This window comes from Xiphophorus couchianus, chromosome 16 (assembly GCF_001444195.1).
Source record: "Xiphophorus couchianus chromosome 16, X_couchianus-1.0, whole genome shotgun sequence".
Classification (NCBI taxonomy): Eukaryota; Metazoa; Chordata; class Actinopteri; order Cyprinodontiformes; family Poeciliidae; genus Xiphophorus; species Xiphophorus couchianus.
Window position 1 is genome coordinate 19,964,442 of NC_040243.1, and position 20,086 is coordinate 19,984,527.

Sequence of the window (20,086 nt, forward strand, 5' to 3'; positions counted from 1 at the left end):
TACTGAAGGACAAACAGGTTTTTTGTTTTTTTTTGGTAGACTGACCTTTCCTGGGAAGGTTTGCCACGCCGTATTTTTCTTTAACTTGCAGATAGCGGCCTCGCTGTGGTTCACTGGAGGTAAACAGGCTACAGGTCTGGTAGTAAACAGGCATAAGAGTGTGGCCAGTGATATTAAACTGCTTTCCACAAAGTCCTACAAAAACCAAAACCACCAGTTTCATCCCTGTTCATGATTTAACACAGAGTGTGATTACTTTTCTCGTTGGTTTGAAGAATGTTTGTTTTGTTAACCATCAACAAATTGAATCATTTTAAAGCTGCATTTTGCATTTACAATGGTTATTTCTGTCAGATAAAATCAGTTTGATTGTCCTGGAACATTTTGGTATGTGAAAAAAGTAGAAACGGAAAAAAATGGAATGAACGTTTAGCTTTTTGTGGTATTGATTTTTGGCTGTTATACGTAGACTTCATGCCCCTTTTCTCCAGTTTTAACAAAGTTTTAGTTCAAAGATGCTAATTCACATTAGATATCAAACTCTTTACAGATAGAAAATAATACACCGTGATGTGCATTTTAACAAGGAAAATCTAGAGGTTTTAGTGAATTATGCCACTGTTAATAGCAGATATGGTGTTGGCACAATTATCGTTACTGGAGTCATCAGCTTCGTCCTTTGTGCTGTAATTGAGGGTCACCAAAATGCAGACGCTCACTTTTTGTATCATTAGCGCTGCGTTTCAATCAAAACAACAATAATCAAGCAAAACACAAAAAGCAGCTGTCACTTATTATGTACGTCAGTCAGGCTAGAAATAATTTGTACAGTCAAAAGAAATAATTTTGTCAAAGGAAATAATTTGTACATCTGTGATGCCGTCGCACTCCAGGCCTTTCAGCAAGCTTTTTGCCGTGACTGTTGTGCATCTGTCAGTACAATCAGAACGAGAAATGCAAACTTTTACTGTCGCTACTTTGTTTTCATAAATGGCAGCGAACAAAAAGATGAAAATACGACAAAATACCTGCCAAGCTGTGTTGGCTTTACTTGAGATGACCCAAGTGTCATCCTTTAACCCTCCACCTCCCCCCCTCTGTGTACACAGTGTGGGGTCACTTCAGCCTCCAGACAGGCTCATAGGTAATAATCCCACAAAGTCCTTGAAGTCATCAGGTAATCTGGTAGACGGACATCCCAGCCACTATTACTCTGAACCCTCTCTGAGGGGTCAGATGGGGGTCTTTTTCACACTTCCTCCAGTAAAAACAAATATAATCAAGATAAAGCGAAGTGTTTCAGACCTAACTAAGGTTAAGTACTTTTTGCAGTGCTCATTTGCTGATACATGTAGATATGTTGAGGTGAAACACAAGGATCAGTGGTCCGAATTTCGCTACAACTGCCAAAGCGTCACTTGTTAGTTTGTCCTTGTCACCCTTAACATGCGTGAGAGACATTTAATCGGTACCCTTAATCCTGTGATTCCAAGCCTGTGAGTCACATCAGTTTACAAGCCGCGTACATCAAGTACAGGAATTTTACCTTCAGGTCGGCACCAACAGTTCCAGAGGAAGAGGATGAGTCAGTGTCGTACGGAGCGAGTCGTTCCTGGAAATGCTCCGCAGAAGGAACGGCCCTCATATTGATATCGAAAACAAGACCGAGATGGGACGCACGCAGCTTCCTGGAGCTTAGCCTGTTTATAATGGCAACCAGGGGCAGTGGTATGGCCGATGTAATAACAAATACCAGTTTATATATTAAAGGGACACTATTATGTGAAAGGGAGTCTTTTGAGCTTTACGTTATAGTTATTCCCTAGTCAAAAACATACATGGAGTGTAGCCTTGATTTTTTTTCATGCATGTTTGAGAAATCCTTTAATCTCCCATGGCAACCATTCAGCTGTGCACCACGCCTGGTTGGGCCTAGCCCCGCCTTCCAGGACAAAGCTCCTCCTCAGAGCTGCAGCTTCCAAGCCAAACTGAGCAGTCCTCTCTCACAATGACCCCACTCAGCCCCTTCAGACTAGCCAGCAGCAATTAGCAAACAGCTGGTGAAACTGTGCATTTACGATCTACTTACTACTCAGTGCAACGCTGGTAAAAAGGTTGCTAAAGGGCTAATAGGGGAGCAATGTTGTGAGGACTTCCTGAAGGCAGCGTTTCAGAAAGAGCAGGCATTTTTAAAGAGATAGATGTCTAAATTCAAGACGTTAAATTAGTCAAATTTCTTTTAAATTAGATTTGATATTTATAGCATTTTTATATCAACTGAAGGCAACGGTTACATAAATGAGGGACAAAAGTGGAATGAAAGTCAGTTGAGTTTAATAGTAACATGCAAGTCAAGGTTTACTTCACAAGGTTTGACAAAAAAAACCCAGTTTACAACGTGACAAACGGCATGATAAAAATACCTTTATTTTCACAGAAAACCGGAACTATTACAGAGAAACAATCCACGAGTATATTCCCACCAAAATACATGTTTATTCTTTCCTCCGATTAACCATTTCAGTTTGTCTATAGAACCACGAGCTGTAGCTAATAGTCATCTCTGTGAATTTTGTTGCTAAAAGCGGTACTTGGAGTAGGATGGAGCATTTGTAGCATTTGTTGAGGCCGCAGGAAGCAGCAGGAGCCCAGTGGTTACGTCTCTCTTGCAGCGATCCATAGCCTGCTTGTACGAGATCTTCTCCTTGGTGATGGGGTCTACCAGCTCTTTGGAGTGCAAAGCCTCGTCTTTCAGCTCATTAGCCATCGTGGTGTCAATCAGATTTTCTGCAAGTGCCTCTTCAATGGTTAGGCGTCCTGCCTTATTGGGGTCCACCAACCCACCGGTGAGGTACTGGGCCTCCATGTACCTCTTGGCATCCTCTTTGGGCATGTAACCTTTCTGTTCTGCCTGACCCACTGCCAGACGCTCTTTGGTCACAGGGTCCTGGACTCCAGTGAAGGCCTTCTGGGCGTTCAGTAGCTTGTACTTGTGGCCTGAGTCGATTAGGTTGTTCTCGACTGCCTTGTGGACAGATAATTTGTCCTTTTTACCCAGATCGACAATCCCGCCGGAGGCTGACTGTGCCTCCAGCAGCCTCAAGGCGGTGTCTGGATCGATGAGTCTGCGGGTGAGCGCGCTTCTCACAGACATGCGGCTTTCGGTAGTGGTGTCAAATATGCCAGAGATTGGGAAATAATCATCCCCCGTGGCAGCAGTGAGGTTGTTTAAGCTGTTCTTGCTACTTTGCAGAGTGTTCAGGCTGCTGTAAGAAGACTTCAAGGGCGAAGACATGGAGTTCAGTGGGGAAGATGAGATAGGCCTGCTTGGGGATTTTGGTGTTACTGGAGGAATGTAAGGTTTTGACTTCTCTCCTGTAACAAGGAAGGCAAACTCAGAGATAGACATCTTACCCTCCTTGTAGCGGCTCACGTCGTACTCAGTCAGACGGCCGTCCTTCAGCGCATCCTTGACAGAGTATTGCTTCCCACTTTTTCGATCTTGCAGAATTGTTATATCTCCATCAGGGGTGGTTGATGTGATTTCTTCCCAATCGCACTCCAGTTGACACAGTTGGAGGTAGTGGTTTCTATCAATTACTCCTTTTACGTAGGCGTCATAGGGAGACAGGTCGTTGCCGGTGTCTGGATCCAAGATGGTGATCCTTGTTGAGAGGTTTGTCTCTCTGGTGTGACTTTCTGAATGGTCCTCTGATGTTATGCCATTCTGGAGCTCAGCGATGAGGGTCTCCCTCTGGTGTATTTTATCTTTCTCATTCAGGATCTCTTTCTCCAGGCGCTGGACCTCGGAGGAAGATTTAAGACTTCTCTGGCGTGCCATCTGGTTCCTCTCGCTTATCAACCTGGACTGTTGTTGGAAGGTAATGCTGGTGGTTTGTCTTTCAGACTCCAGTGCCTTAAGCTGTCTGAGGAGATCTTCCTTCTCTCTTTGCAGAGCATCCCTACCAGTAATGAGAGCTGTCTCCTCCTGAGAAGTCACAGACCTTGATGTCTTTATATGGTTTATTTGACTGTTTATGCTCTGGAGGCTGTCTTCTTGATTTCGTCTTAGATTCCTCTCATGGGCTACAATCTCTCTGAGGTGGTCCCTCTCCGCTTCAACTGCTGGGTCTTTCTCTACTCGAACGACTTCTCTGTAAACAACCTTCTCAATGGACTTCTCCTTCTGCAGAATCTCCAACTTCAGTCTGAGGTTCCGAATTTCTCTCTCAAGACGGTTGATGTTGTTGCTTTCCTTCTCCATGTCAGAACGAATACCGTCAGTGAGTTTGTCCAACTTGGGGTCCCTCTCCACCTTTAGGACTTCCTCAATGATGATCTTCTCTTCAACGGGTGGTGGAGAATTCTCCAGTTCAAGAATGCGAGTCTTGATCTGCCTGAGTTCAGACTCGGTTTGGATCTTCTTCTGGCGGTTGTCCATCTTGGCCAAGTCTCTCTCTTTTTCTTCAATCAGCGCTCTCAGCTGTCTGACCTCTAGTTCGAGTTTTCTGCGTGCCTTCATTTCATCGTCCAAGCTCCGGTTCAACTTGTCATGCTCCACAATCTGCTTGGGATCTTTCTGAAGGCGAATAACCTCCGTGGTGACAATCTTTTCCTCTGGCTTCTGTCTTTCAAGGGTAATGTATTGGTTCTGTAGCTCAAAGAGACATTCCTCCACACTTCGGCGACTGTGGATCTCCTCTCGTACATCTCGTCGAAGTCTATCAGCCTCCTTCTCCAGAAGAGGGTCATTCTCATACTTGATGACCTCTTTTGTCAGAAGCTTTGTCTCCACTTTGGATTTTTCAGATTTCAGTTCATCTCTTTCCTTTCGTAGGCGTGTTAGCAGTTCCAAGGTGGTGTCATAGTTGACTTGCAGTCGGGAGACTTGGTTATTCAGTCTTTGCAATTCCCTCACAACCTCTGGGCTCTTCTCTTCCTTGATCACCTCCTGGGTCACCTCCTTGTACTCCACTTTGGGTTTCTGGCTGCGTAGGGTAGTCAGGGTTGCTGTCACTGAATCAATCTTGTCCTCAAGGTCTGAACGGTTCTGTCTCAAATCCTGCAGCGCCTTCTTCAGACGCACCAGCTCAACCTCGGTGTCAGGATCTACTCTGTAGATCTCATTGACAATCTCTTTGACTTCCACTTTGGGCTTGAGCAACTCCAGTTCGCCAAAGCGAAACTGAAGGGTGGTGAGGTCCTTTTTCAGGATGACATTCTCGTCCTTCTCTTCTTCCAAAGCCATTCTAATTTTATGTGACTCATCTATCAGTTCGGGAGCTTGCTGCACTTGTTTCACAACTTTGGTGACAATCTTGGGTTCAATGGATGGAATGACCCTCTCCAGCGTGTTAATCTGGGACCTGGTGCTGAAAATGATATCATTGAGAGACCTGCAGCGCAGTTCCTCCTCTGCAATGTCACCCTGGAACGTTAGAACAGCTTTCAGCATCTCTGGGTCTTTCTCTAATCTCACCACTTCCTTTTTCACAATCTTCTCCCTGATTTTTTGTTTCAGCTGGGAGAGGAGTGTGAGCTCAGATTTCACATGGACGGTTTCAGTATCTCTCGTCTGAAGCTCTGTCCGGATCCTCTCCATCTCATCTCTGATCTCAGCTGCCTCTTTGTCAAGTTTGGGGTCTCTCTCATATTCGGTGAGCACCTTAGTCACAAGTTTAGGTTCCACTTTGGTCAGTTGCAGTTCCATTGTGACAATCTTCTCATTGAGCAGTTCTATCTCGGACTGGATTCTTGATCTACTGAATTCTTCATCCTGAATGCGATTCTTCAGTGACTTGAGATCCGCTTCCAGTTTTGGGTCACGGTAATACTGCACCACCTCTTTCTCCTCCAACCTCTCCACTCCTCTCCTTTGCTTCAGAGACAAAAACCTCTTCCGGTAGGTTTCAAGGTTATTCTCGGCATGTGAACGCCTGTTGACTTCTTCCTCCAATTCCTTCTTCAGACCATCAGCTACCTCCACGTTCTTCTGCTGGCTCTGAAGCTGCAGCTGCTGACTGACTGCCACCTGACTCACTTTTTCTTCGTTCTGCAGAGGAGCGAATGGAGAACGGGGGACAAGAGTGGTTAACTGAAAAACACACCTATGCATAGAAAAACGCTAAGGGCGATTACTAAACTTGCTCCAATCTCCTACCATTGCAGTGAGGTTCTTTGCTGTCCCCAACTGACTGAGCTGCTGGTTGTTTTCAGCTGAGATCTCAGCGAAGCGGTTCAGCAGGTCTTTCTCCTGCACCAGAAAGCAATAAGAGAAGCATTAGTTTCAAAACGGAAGATGATGCAGGAATATCTTAGTCATCTTGGTCTTCCTTGAAACCCCACCGTTCTTTGCACGTCTTGAGCCAGAGTTGATGTTAGACGTTTCTTTGGAGCCGTTGCCTCGTAAGTGTTCTCTTTGCCGTTCTCATATAGCTCATTGTCGACGTCATCACTGTCATTCAGAGTTCCACAATACGTTTTTGACTTTATTTCATATTCCTAAAAAGGGAAGTATGAGGAAGGATTTAGTAGATGGAACTACATGTCTAACCTTCACTATAAGACCGTGTGTCAGGATGCTAATGTCCCCTATCATACTTGAGTTAAAGTGGGTTAAGCATGACTCCAGAGTTGGCTTCCAATGCGTGTAAAGACGAGGCATGCTTACAGAATTTCATCACCTGCTGCCTGCCATAGATTTTTTTAAATATATGACAGTATGGCTGTGTTCGAATTCAGGGTCCGCATCCTTCGAAGGACCCGGTCTACGTAGGACTGGTTCTTCGAAGGCCGAGAATAAACAATGGCCAGAAGAGAAAAGCTGTGAATTCGGACAGGTCTAGCCTTCAGCTAGCTGTCTAGTCTCCACATTAGCCTAACTCATGTTGCCTAGCAACCGTGACAGCGTGAAGTGTTGCAATTCCGAGACGCAATGTATGCTGCAAACTTTCGTCAGTAGGGAATTTATGCAAGTGCTAATCAGATGTCGGACCAATGACCCGTCGATAATATTACTCAGTCTGCACCGATAGAGTCTCAGAATGTCAAATGCTTTGAGTGGCTCCAACTGACAGCGGCTCAACCTACCTTCTCGTTGTATCAGCCGATATTTATTTGACCACTTACAGAAACTCACAGAGCATTTAACTTTCATCCCCAAATGGTTGGTTCTTCCTTAAACTGAGTAGCAAAACCACTCAAAATTTCAGAGTTGGAATATTTACTCGGGAATTAAAAGGAATAAAAATGGATAAAGCTAAAATTTAAAATATTGTTCCTTGAAAGGGGATTTTAAATATAATTTAGCATAATCTTGAATAAAAGAATTATTCAAGTTCACTGTGATTGTATATCGAATCTGCATACAATCACATTAAATAGCCACACTGTTTACTGCTGGGGTGTTGAGATCACACCTCATACATCCACTTTACATTCCTCCATTTTTGGTCATATTATTGAAATTCAACATTTGAAGTCGTACATATTAATTAGTTAATTAAAGTGGGTTTTGATTGTATTGTGAGCACAATGTATTTGTTGTATTAGCACTAATTTCCTAGAAAATCTCCATAATTCTATTGCTTATCATGTAAAGGTACCATTTGTTAAAAACCGTCATGTTCCTAAAATAATGGAACTATTTTTTTTGCCAAACGTTTTCCTTTTTTATTGTTGCCTAGGACATCTATTGGGAAAAAAAGGTGGTGATTTTGTTTTGCCAAAGTCACTTTTGTCAAAAAAACCCCCCAAAAAAAAAGGATTTAGGCAATTATTTTAGGAAGATGACAATATCTACGGTCTGCCAGAAATGTTCCCCTCTTTCAACACCCTCATGAAATATGGAAAAATTTAAATACCGATGTCACCGACAAAGTAATGTACCCTGTCCTAATTAAACAGAAAGCTGTGAATTCTTCACTTTTCATCCCAATAGACACACATTATACAAAATGGAGGCACATCAAAAGTGCAACACGCACTTCATAAGCATAATAGGACTTAATGATCCACAAAATGTGCCTTGTTTCTTCATGTAATGTGTGTTTTCTGATAAACCAGCATTCACAGGATGCACACAGAGTCATGTTCACCGTACTAACATTTAAAATGCCCTGCAGATCTTTGGACAGATCCTTGAGTCGCTGTAAATCCCCAGACTTCTTCTCAATGTCCTCCACAACTTTCTAAAAACAGAAACATGATCAAACATTGCAAGCTTGGCAAATTAGGGAGTGGTAAATTAGAGATTTTATGTAAAAAAAATAAAATAAAATAACAATAAAAAAATACCTTTTTTTTTTTATTTGAAAAAGAATTAAAATCACTCTTTACCTTTTGGGAATTCTCCTTAGTCAGTATCTCTCCCACACCATCAGTAGGTTTCACCGCGTTGTCGGGCAAATTGAGCAAGAAAAAGTCCAGCGACTTAGCAACGCTATTAAACTCTTGATTTTTGTTGGATGCTTGTTTAAGAAGAGCCACCCTAAGAGAATAAAGACAAGAAATGGTTTATGTAAGAAAACCGCTGTGACGTTGGTGAGCTCCCCTGTCTGTTTGCTTCTCTCTCCCGCCGCCCTCCTCACCTCTCCTGGAGCTGATTCCTGACGTTTGCGTAGCGGTTCTTCAGGAGCTGCACCTGACTCTCCTGGCGGCGGATATCGGGGCAGTACTCGCTCAACCTTTGCTGCAGGGGGCTGCACGCCTGCTTGGTCAGGTCCAGATCTTTGCCCAGCTTCTTCAGCTCTTCTTTTTTCGAGACGACGTCCTTGAGCGTGCTCTGCTCGAAAGAAACGCAAATGAGAAACAAAAAAGAAAAAAAAACAAGAATAAAACCGGTGCGGTTCTGGTTTGTAAAATACGACACCTCCAGCTTCTTGGTGCGGTTCTGAAGGACATCCGGCTGATCGAGGATGACTCCGTCTTTAGCTAGTTGCTGCTCAAACCAGGAAACGGTGACATCGGTCTTTTCCAGCTGCTTCTCCAGGAACATGGAGGCGGTTGCTCTGGGCAACAGAGAGAAAGAGGGACGTTTAGCAACTGAGACATTTCGCAAAGTCGGTGGACTTTTGTATCTTTGGTTTTAAAAAAACAAAAAACAGTCGTACTTTTTGTTATAGAGATCAATAAGCGTGTTGATGTTGTGGATCTTGTTGTCGGCGGCGCTGAGGTTGAGCGGCAGCATGGCGGCCGTCGGTCCCAGAGGTTTCTTTGCCAGAATCGGGTCCACCTCCCTTTGGACGGCAGACTTGTCGGACTCCAGCTTTCGGACTGCCAGAGCAGATTTCTACGGGAAATTAACAATATTTTTAATGTGAAGCATTGATGATCATCACATTCAAAGAAACGGTGTTAACTGTAGTGTTAATTACTTCAGATCATCTAACTAGATTTAATATCAGACAAAAGGTCATCTCAGTAAAATGCAAAAATGATGATTTCATTTATTTAGAGGAAAAAACTTTCCGGACCAACCTGGGTCTATATAAAAAAAAGTTTATTTGCATTTTCCAATAACTGGAAAACTCTCTTTTTATTGCATTTTGGAAAATTAGCCTGATGATCTAAAACATTAACTTGTGACAAAAAAAGAGAAAAAAGAAAAGGCATCTGTTGGGGGGAAAATAACTTTTTTCACAGCCCCACAATGCAGCATATCTGCACCTCGTTCTCCTGCTGCCTTTTGTCCAAGTCCTGCATGGAGGCGCGGGAATCCAGTGGGGTCCTCAGTCTGTTCAGGATTTCTTTTTCGTTCCTCGCCAGAGCCTTGTTGATCTTATCTATGTCACTGTTGAGCTCTGCGACTCTCGGATCCTCAGGCGCACTGTTGACAACAGCTGATAAAGGGGGGGGGAGCAAAAATGAAACAAATGTTGACTCTGACAACTCCGGCTGTGCAGATCCGTCGTCGTCCAGTTTTTAAAAGACGTTTTCCTCTCACCGGCCTGCTTGGGACGGATCACCTCCACTGTGGGGGTTTTCAGGGAGTCCATCAGCGCGGACCTGCGTCTCTTCAGGTCTGCCAGCTTACCGTCGAGGCTGAACAGACACATCACAATTCAAGGCTCAGACTGGGGAAGGAAAAGGGGGTTGGGGAATGAAGTAAACTGAAGAGGATGATGGATTCTGCACCTTTTCAAAGTCTCCAGAGCCTCTGGATCAGGTGGTGGGATTTCAAAACAGGCCCCAGGGAGGCTGGTGGTCTTGCCCTGGCTGTCCTGAAGCTCCCAGTACTTATTGTCCGAGTTGGACCTCAGGATCATCGCCTGCCCGCGCTCCACCGCCCCCTGAGCTCAAACGATACGGACCTCAACTTTTATCACGATATTTTGTGGCACAATAAAAACTATTTATTGCTTCTTTTTTTTTTTAGGTAACTGTATGGCTACCACCGCATGTCAGGGCAATTATACGAAACAAATACAGCTTTTGGAAAACATTCACAACTGCAATAAAAAACATGCTTCTTCAGGGCACACAGTTACACCAGATTAGTGTCACCAAATCTGGTGACACTAATCAGAGTTTAAACTGCATTTAATCGTATTTTTAAATTAATTCATATTTATTGACACTTCAATGAAGAGACAGTGGAGAAAAATAGTCAAAACTCACAATCCCAACAGTACGGACAGTTTTGAGGATTTTTCAACACCATCAATTGGAATTTATTGTCACAACAATAAATCAAAATTCTTATCATGCTGCTGAGAAATTCATCACAATAAATGATAAACGATACCCCTAGTTTAAACGTTAGCTGAAATTTATTGTGACGATGAATCAGAATTCTTATACCAAAAAACAAATGTATCACGATAAATGATAAAACAAATGGCCATCATTAATTGAAATTTAGCATGATAACGACAAGTCAGAATTCATATCATACGGCGGTCTCCAACATGGCGGTTCAAAACCAGAGACGAGAAAACTCCACTAAACTCGATAAAGCGATTGAGTTTTTCTTCAAGCTAGCATACAACTAGTTTGTGCTTTCTTTCCATGCAAAGAAACTCATCATGATAAATGATAAACGATACGATAAATGACACGTGACCGGCTCTCGTTTCGTTCTGCTGCGGTGAAATGAGCGCTGCCGCCGTCTTACGTTTTCGTCCGCCCAGTCGCACAGCGACACCGCGGTGGTGGGCTCGGTGGGCTGGGTCCGGCGCAGCTTCAGAGGGGCAACGCTGCCGCTGAGCTCCCTGAGGGCCTCCACCCGCTGCTCGTTCCGTTTCACCGACGGTTCTTCTCCCTTAAGAGAGATGTAACAGGAATTCAGAGAAGAAAGCCAGGCTTTCTGGATTCCATTGAAATCTTACTAAATCTGCAAAGCAGTGATAGTAAAAATGTCCGCCTCGACACCTTGCCTTCAGTTTGAGCTTCACTTTATTGGATGTAGCTTAATAAAAGAATAAACAAAGTTATATACACAGAAAATTAATTTAAAACAAAAGCTTTGCTCCCTTCTGCACGTGTTTGCTAACTCCGTAAGTTATAAGAACACTGGATTTCATTTAGAGGCGCCGGGGTAGCAGGATAAAATATGAGTGGACTACGTAATGTAGATTTTTATTTCTAAAACGACCAAAAATTTTTTAAACAGGAATCATCTTCCTTCCATTTCACAGCTGTGTCAGATTGGGTTGGTCTATCTCATAAAATCCCATCAAGCTATAGTGAAGTCTGGGGTTGTAATATGAGAAAATTGGGGCTGAAATGATTAATCAGATTCATCATGATTAATCGTTGAAATAATCGTCACCTAATGTAGAAATTGAGTAATGGCTAAAAGCTCAAAGCTGAAAAATAGGCTATTTGATGAAAGAACAACAGACCAGTTATGAAGTACAAACTGTACAGGGAATATTTTTACTTTTCATTTAAGATGAAGAACCTTCTGTCTGTAAATATCTTCTACTCTTTAAGTGGCATGGTTTTAGCTTCACCCGCTTTTTGTATTTTAAACAATAAAATGTTGCTTTTTTTCATTTTAAAAGAAATTAAATTGAATCTTCTCATGTTTTTCTAATAGTGTACGCAAATAGACTTAAGTGATAAAATGAAAAACTAGCAGAATTTGCCAAATCTTTTCCGATTAATTGTCAGAATAATCGATTACTAATATAATCGTTAGTTGCCGCCTTAGGTGTGAAAACGTGGGCCTGCAGCAGTCTGTGATCTAACGTTAAATCGACGTTTTGAGAGAAGCCTGCTGTACCTCCAGCGCCAGCAGGATCTCCGGGTTGCTCTTGTTGGCCAGGGACTTTGGATCCAAGGTGGAACTGAGCTTCTGCAGAGACTCGGCCAGCGTGTCTGAGTCCAGCTGGAACTACAGCAAACACATCAGCTGGGACTGGTCGCCAGTGCAGGGGAGGATTTTGTGCATCACTGATGACGAGCGCAGGCGCTCAGTTTACCTTCTTGTAGTTGTCGACGTTCTCCAGGTGCATTTCCTGCGCTATGCACAGGTTGAGGAAGGACTGCCACTCCAGCTGTACTCTGTCTGTCATGGTCTGGGAGAAAAACGGAGAGAAAATAAAAGACGTTCAAACCCAAATTTAAAATTCATTTGCACTGTGTTGCAGCTCTTGGGAAACCAAGTGGAGAAAGGAGGAGTGCACCGATTGGAGTTTTGAGGACGATTGCCGATTACCGATCTTTAAAACGTCTGACCTGCGAATTCTGATTTGGCCGGTAACAATTTTTTTGTCTTAAAAATTTGCTAAGTTGGCATCAGTTGACTATATTTCAATTGCGCACATGCAGACGTGACCGGTCGGTCGACCGTCTGTCAGAGCAGAACACAAGGGAACAGTGGCTGATTTCCAAACGTTTGAGGAGGAATATAAGATCGTTTTTTAACGCAAGTATTGGCTTATTCGCTGAACTCCCAAAATGTAGGAAATCCGGGCCAATTTTTCCGTGCACCCCTAACAGAAATGTGCCTCTTGGTGTGTAGCATTCACATTTATTGTCTGGCTGCCGGGGTGGTTCGTCTGAACAAGTTCGGTTCCTTCCACCTGGAGCTTGTTGACCTCCTCCTCGTGCGCCATCAGTCCGTTCAGTTTGAATTTCTGCACATAAACATATATACAAAATATACAACCCATTGATGCATTTCTAAAACTGACGTCTCTCAGAGGAGTGATCTGCAGCGATCAAAGTGGTGCAGTTGAGGAGTTTCACCTCGTACTCCGTGCGGACTCCTGACGGGTCGATCATGCGATCGCTCCAGTCTCTGTTGATGATCCTCTCCTGCTGACCGGAGAGGTAGACCAGTTCCTTGGTGCAGCTCTGCATGTACTCATACAGAGAGGCCAGGTGTTTGCGCCTGAGCCTGGAGCTCTCCTGCAAACGCAAAGCGAAAACGCGGGAGCGTTCCGAGAGCAGTTCCGGCGAAAGCTCCAGGCAAACGACGACTTGTGAAATTAAAGTGACTCACCAAAACCTGGGCGTATTTCTCTTTGAAGGCATTGTAATCCTCCTGGAAACGCACAAGAAAGACCGGTAAGCGTTCTGGTTAGGGAACAGCCAAACAGAAAGTGACGCGGGTAGATGCTGTTACCGGGGAAACAGTGGAGCTGGGCTGCAGCTGGCTGCCGTAGGCTTCAATCTCTTGGTGCAGGATGTTGTGCTCCGCGATCTGCTTCTCTACGTCGTACAGGTTGGGGCCGTACTCCTCTCCCAATATCTGGTCCTACCAGGCACAGAGCGCTGACAGTTCAAGCTAAAGCTAATCTGTACTGTAGCTTTCATTTCAGTATAGACACAAATCCAACGCTACGTGATTTATTCCACAATGAAATCCGCAGAAAAACTGCAGTGTTGCAATATTACAACAACTCTATTTCTTGTGTTTTTGTCTTTTTTACTTAAACTTAATGATATGTTATTGGATAGAAAATTTGCATATAAGAATTTGTGTATATTTGCCTACTTGCATACGTTTCAAAAGTCACTGCATCAACTTAAAAAACCACAGCTAGGCAACATATCTATTACATTGTCTCAAGTATGTGTAATTTTTGTGCGACACTTACACAAAATGCAAAATGGAGCCCTGTTCTACATTATATTTAATGTTAAATATAATAATAAAATCTTACAAAAGACAAAAGAAAAACTTGAAAACATATATTCATCGCCAAAGTACTCCTACAAAATAATTTTGTTTTTCCAAGTTTTTTTTTTATATCCAGGTCTTCCAGCATGGAATATATTTTCTTTTTTGACAGGAAGTAAGAATCTTAGAAGAATGTTCGCAAACAAGCAGTGTCGGGATTTTTCTTCACAAACTGTAATATTTGCTAGATTAATGAGGAAGAAAAAACTACTTAAATGTGCTTTAATGTGGATCACTGAACAAATATTTAGCAGGTTTTGAGAATATCTTCATACATCTGTGTTGCATAGAGTGAACAGGTATTCCAGCCAAAGATGGTTGGACAACACTTCTTCTCCATTCCTTAGGTTTGTCTCAGAAAAGCAATTTTCCTATTGTCAATTTAGGTAATAATTGGACACAAAATAAGGTACATGGACTGGGCTGGCCTAGCCATAGCTTCACTTTGTTTGTCTCAAAACGCAATGAGTCCTCCTTACTGTTGTGTTTGTATAACAGCATAAGGCAACATGACCTCTTTAAGGATCCTTAAACACTCCAACCGATCCCTGTTATGTGATAAATAAACCGACACCAGGCATAAGAAATAGCCTCATAACATAACAACAGAACCACTAGCTTAATATAGCTTAATTTAAACTGGCTTAAATTTAGTTTGTTTTAGCTGAGCAGCGTAGCTTTCTCAGCACTCCTGTATGTGTATCCCCCTCTATCGACTATTAATCAACTTACCCTGTTCTTCTGCCTGGCGTGACTCAGGTGTTTTAAAGCTAGCAGTGGTGGGCACTCTTCCGCTAATTTGCTCATAGCGGAGCTAATTTTTCACTTAGCGCTTTAGCGCACTTGCTAACTTTGACAACGTCTCTTGGCGTCAAAATAAACTTTTAGGTTTTTGCTATTGACTGTTAAGAATTCTTGAGGTAGTTAGACATAGATATTCATGCTCTTATTTTGAAGTGGGTGAAGTCTGCTCAGTTCTATTTCCTCTCCTTAGGTTCTCTGGCTTCAATAACTTTATTTAAAACCAAAAAGCAGACAATATAGAACAAGATATAAACGTAAATACAACATCTAAGGGTATTATAGAACATGTGAATTATGACGTAAAAATTAAATTGGTGCTCAAAAATGTTAGTGTTTAAAGGGCAGACATAATTTGAATGTAGCGCTTTAGCATTAGCTTCCACTCTGCTAGCAGACCTAGCTTTAGTGCTTACTTACCTTTTAGTTAGCGCTACTCACAACTAACATCCACCTCATGACTCACAAAAATTCACGCACTGTTTGAGCCATACAATACTTTAATTTCTAAGCACGGCCTTTTCTATTAATGGCTCAGTTGCAAAGCACAAGCAGCACACATGTGACGACTGATTCGCCTGTTGGTTTTCTTTGACCAGCTACCAAAATAACACCAATTATTTCTGCCAAGAGCAGCAACTGGTCTGCTCGGTGAGGTCGGGCTGCTGCTACTCGGGAGGCCGCAGACACGCTCGGGTTCAACTGACCAGTTTTTCTTGAAGAACGGGGCCCCAGTCAATCTTCTGCTTCAGCTCTTGCCCCTGGTCGTACAGGTCCCGGTAGGTTGCGCAGCCCTTGACCCAGCGGTCATGCAGGTTTCTCACACTAAACAAGAAACACAAATAATATTTTGTTTTTATTATTATTATTTCTGCAGAGAACTTGGGTTGGACAATGTTTGGATAGTGCCTCTCCACTGATGCCCGTTTGCGCTTGAACAGGTCAGAGACATACTCGCTGTCTATCTCGGAGATCTGCGGGTGCTTCAGCTTCTTGGCTTTGCCCACGTCCAGGAACAAGTCCTTGAGGAGCTTCTCGACCTGCCCCAGGTTCGCCGAGTTCTCCCGCTGGTGAAGGAGCTTCTTGCCCTTCCTCTGCCCCTCTTGGTCCTGAACAAGAGAGAGAGAGAGAGAAAGCAGCAGACATTTTCCTCCCCGGTTCAAAACAAGCTTAGCGGAGAAGGGATTTTTGCGGCCGGCCTGCTCCGGTGAAGTCCGGGAGTCTCACCGCCGCCAGCAGCTCCTCGGCCCGCAGGATGTTCTTCTCCACTTGGTCTGCATTGGTCTGCATGCGCTTTATCACCACTGAGAGATCAGTCGCGTCCTTCCTGGAAACAGACACAGGACGTGATTGTAATATCCAACTTACTGCAAATGTTTGCTTTTCTTCGTCTTTATCAAAAAATTTACATAAAACAATTGAATCATTATTGCACTTTAAATGAAAAGGCATCATAAACGCAAACTACATCTGTGTCTGTGGTGATATTTTATGTGAAACATAACCCAAAGGAGAGCGCCGCTGTGATTTAAGAGGAGGAAAAAACAAACTATTGAAAAATGCGACATTTGTATTCAGCAGGTATTAAACATACGTTTCTGATTTTAAAAATAGTTTTTTTCTTGGTCTGACAATATTCTTATGTTAAGTGTGTTTTTAGCTGTGAGCAGGGCCGGATTTAGAGGGATGGGGGCCCCTGGGGCTAGAGTCAGTTTTGCTGCCCTATTAAAAACAAAAAAAAGAAAAAAGCATTGTAGTGAAGTGGGATGGCTCCATGTTGCTTCCAACAAGATGTAGAAGTTCAGAATTATGAAATATTTGAGGGGTTTTTTTATGTGTTAATAAAAATGCAACTACATCAAAACACTTTTATATGGACCTACAAGTTGTATATAAGGTACAATGTGAAACACGGATTCATTATAAAAACATTCTAAATCTTTGGGACGCCCCCCAAGACTTGCAGCCCTGGGCATGTGCTAAACCCAGAGTAAGAAGTAGATGTTGTTAAAACATCAATCTTTGTCTAATCAATCTATAAAACTGACTGCCATATTTGATGTGTATTGATGATTTTGATGAAGTTGCTCGATAAATCGTAATGTTTGTTTCTGGTTTTTCGACTGGTGGCTGTATGTCGGTTTTATGACTTTTTATTTCTGTGATTTATGATGTGGAGCACTTTGAACTGCTTTGTTGCTGAAATGTGTTATAAAACTAAACTTGACTGACTTGATTGATTGATTGATTGATTGATAATGTGTTTCCTTTGGTGATAGTACTGTTCTGTTTCATTGAACGGGTTTGTATGTTTGCGAAGAAGAAAGGTCAAAATGTCTCGCACTTGTTCAAAACTGGTGGAGGAAAAAACCCGCAAAAGACTTGCGGCTGGAATTGCAATGAAAGGTTGCTCTACAAAAGACTTGATATACATGTACACCACACTTTTCAGATTTATTTTATTTTATTTTTTTTTTCAAATGGTAGAAGAATCATATCGTCATCTTCCTTAAATAGCAAGTTTTTATATGTTTTGTGCCTAAATCATCTCTTGGCAATAAAGAGGTGCTGTTTTTTTGGGGGGGTTTTTTTGCTGTTGTTTTTTTTAAAGAAGTAATAAAAATAATGACATGGGCCATTATTTTTAGGAAGGTGACGATTCGCACTACTTAGCAATAATGTCCTCCCTTTTTGTTTATGAAAGCTTTCATTTGTTGAATGTGTGACTCCTTTCGCTGGGCTGATGCGACTAAGAACCGGCATCCTCCGAAAAGGAGACAGACACCTGCTCCTGGAAACCCGCTCGGTCTGTTTGGTTTTGCGAATCCTCCTCTCGCCGAGACGCGACAGCGAAGTATTTATGGTGACCCGCCCATAGGATTAGACGCCAGAGGACACCTCGCTGGGTCGGAGGGGAGTTGGCCCCGCTCCCCTCCTTGTTTGACGGCCAAGAATGTGTTTTTTGTTTTTTTGCACGAGTGTGTGAGGAAGACATTCCGTCACACGCCACACAAACCGAGCAGTGTTATTACTGGAGCGAAGGTTTACGGCTCGTAGTAGGGAGACTAATGAGTGACAAACAGTTTCTGTAAGGAAGTTGTTGTTGTTTTCTCTCCTTTCCCAGTCACTCCCTTTGCAGGAATGCAGCTGCGTCTGTCAGGAAGTGACTTGGTCACTTTTACTCTAATTACTAAAAAAACAAACTTCGGATCTTTCCTACTGATAAAATCAACAGATTTAGTAGATCTATGATTTGGTTGCGATGTTGATTTTTACAGGTCAAATTTTGTGACCAAAAGCCTCCCCACCCCTCTCCCTTTGTAAGGAAAATAAAACATTTTTTTTTTAATTCAATCGGACTCTTCACCAGTCACCCATTCCCTTCCTAAAAGCTCATCTACAAAGACGCAGGGAAAATGGCGTTAACGGTGACAGCCTGAGTCATTCATTCACTCGGCGTCGGTGCGTCGTTAAAGGCGAACAGGAGACTTTGCAGCGCCACTCCCTTGTGGATTCAGGCGCCACACCCCGTGATGAAACTCTACTCATGTTCAGAGGAATGTGGCCCCTCCGCCCCCCCTCCAACCTGCAGAGCTGGACGTCGCTCTGCTGCAATTAGCGACACCCAGACACCAGCTGTTAAAAAGTACCTTTTGACAATCACGTCTTGAACGTGCTTTTGAGGCAACATTTCGATTTTTACAAAATAGTTTATTGGTCTGATGCCACGTTCTGATTTTAAATGTTGTGTTTTCATTAGCTGTAGGCAGAAAATCGTGACGACTAACAGGAATAAAGGCTTGAAAACGTCCGTCTCTGTGTACTTAATCTATATAATGTGTTTCATGTTGTAATAAAGTTTGTAAAAAAAAAAAAAAAAGAATAATAATAATTTTGCAACAATATTCTAATTTATTGAATGGGTCTATGGGTGGGCCCCAGTGGGTGCCAGGCGGGATTGGTCACATGTTATCTATCGGTCGCATGTTAATTGGCTGTGCAGGTTTGAAGCGGGACAAAATTGGGACCCATATGGGTATTAAATGCAGGATGTTACTTTTTATCATTTTGCTTTTCTGGATAAGTGCAGAAAATAAAACGTTGAATTGTCGAAAGCTTTACAATATTTCCAAAAATGTGGAAATCTGCATTTCTTGGATAATTTAGCTTTTTCAATTCAGCAGCTTTAATCTTAAATTTACAAAGTTGGCTTTGACGTTTTTAAACATCAATATGTTGTTTCTGAGTTACTGGCTGAGAGCTGGTTCAAAATGAGGTTTTGAAGTGGTTCTGATAAGTGGCGGCTGATTATTTATCTCCGGGGCAAAGATACTGGAAAAACTCCTCCGAAGGAATCAGTGAGAGAGGAGAGAACGTGGAAAAGTGGCAAACAGGAGCAAGTTTTCTGTTTCTTTTCAATTGCAGGGTGATAGAGACATTAAAGTGTTTCCTGTTGCTCTTTTATCGTCTATTATTATTCTTATATACCAGGCCTCTTTGAATGAAATGGCACCATAATACATGCAGGGTGAGAGAGAGCGTTCCTCTGCATGAGTAAAAACGATACCTGAGCAGCTGGTAAAATAGAGGAACACAGAAGGGACACACACACACACACACACACACACACACACACACTGACACACACAGGAAACCTGAGCCAGAACTCACTTGCTAATCCTAGAGACGTTTTCGGTTTTCTTCGACATCTCGGGAGACCTGTCGCTGTAATCGGAGTCCTGCTATAGTTTTTCCAGAGGCCCACTCTCACTGTCTCCTCTTCCTCCTCTCGATCCACCTGCGTGGTGTGTGTGTGTGTGTGTGTGTTGTGTGTGTGTGTCTCAGTTAAAGAGCGTCCCACCTGTCCCCGGCTCCTCCCAGGAGCAGCAGGTGTAGGTGTGTCATCAACACGGAGCCATGCAGACCGGGTCGACCTGTTCCGCTCTGCTGCCTGACATTTACCTGTCATGCGTTTATTCTAATTGCACACGGATCAAGTCCTGATAGGCGTTTTTTTGTTTTGTTTTCAATCACATTTCGGGGAACAGGTGTAGAAAACGTAGTCACATTTTTGCTATTTTTTGCTTTGAACAGTTTTAAATTGTTTTTGTCATGCGATGCTAAACCAATAAATAATAGAAAATATGATAAAAA

The 20,086-nt window shown here is 42.8% G+C and overlaps 1 protein-coding gene across 1 annotated transcript; it reads right to left on the reverse strand.

The window, feature by feature from the left end:
* Positions 1-2,317: 2,317 nt before the first annotated feature.
* On the reverse strand, positions 2,318-19,766 carry LOC114159848 (envoplakin-like). The gene is made up of 22 exons (XM_028042057.1): positions 19,604-19,766; positions 16,160-16,259; positions 15,887-16,041; positions 15,640-15,757; positions 13,574-13,705; positions 13,451-13,492; positions 13,195-13,356; positions 12,975-13,082; positions 12,426-12,521; positions 12,227-12,337; positions 11,114-11,260; positions 10,135-10,289; positions 9,944-10,041; positions 9,667-9,839; positions 9,111-9,289; positions 8,870-9,008; positions 8,589-8,782; positions 8,338-8,488; positions 8,106-8,189; positions 6,346-6,501; positions 6,161-6,253; positions 2,318-6,052 (listed from the first exon to the last, which is right to left on the reverse strand). The coding sequence occupies exons 1-22, from the start codon at positions 19,639-19,641 to the stop codon at positions 2,579-2,581; spliced, it is 6,105 nt and encodes a 2,034-aa protein (XP_027897858.1). The 5' UTR covers positions 19,642-19,766; the 3' UTR covers positions 2,318-2,578.
* Positions 19,767-20,086: the final 320 nt, after the last annotated feature.

What these genes read in the sequence shown, in the direction of transcription:
- LOC114159848 (XM_028042057.1), bottom strand. Translation starts at nt 19,641, where the DNA reads ATGTCGAAGAAAACCGAAAACGTCTCTAGGATTAGCAA. An exon ending in CCGAGGAGCTGCTGGCGGCG is followed by an intron (nt 16,042 to 16,159) that starts GTGAGACTCCCG and finishes TCTCTTGTTCAG; the next exon opens with GACCAAGAGGGGCAGAGGAA. An exon ending in CCGTTCTTCAAGAAAAACTG is followed by an intron (nt 13,706 to 15,639) that starts GTCAGTTGAACC and finishes TGTGCCTGGTAG; the next exon opens with GACCAGATATTGGGAGAGGA.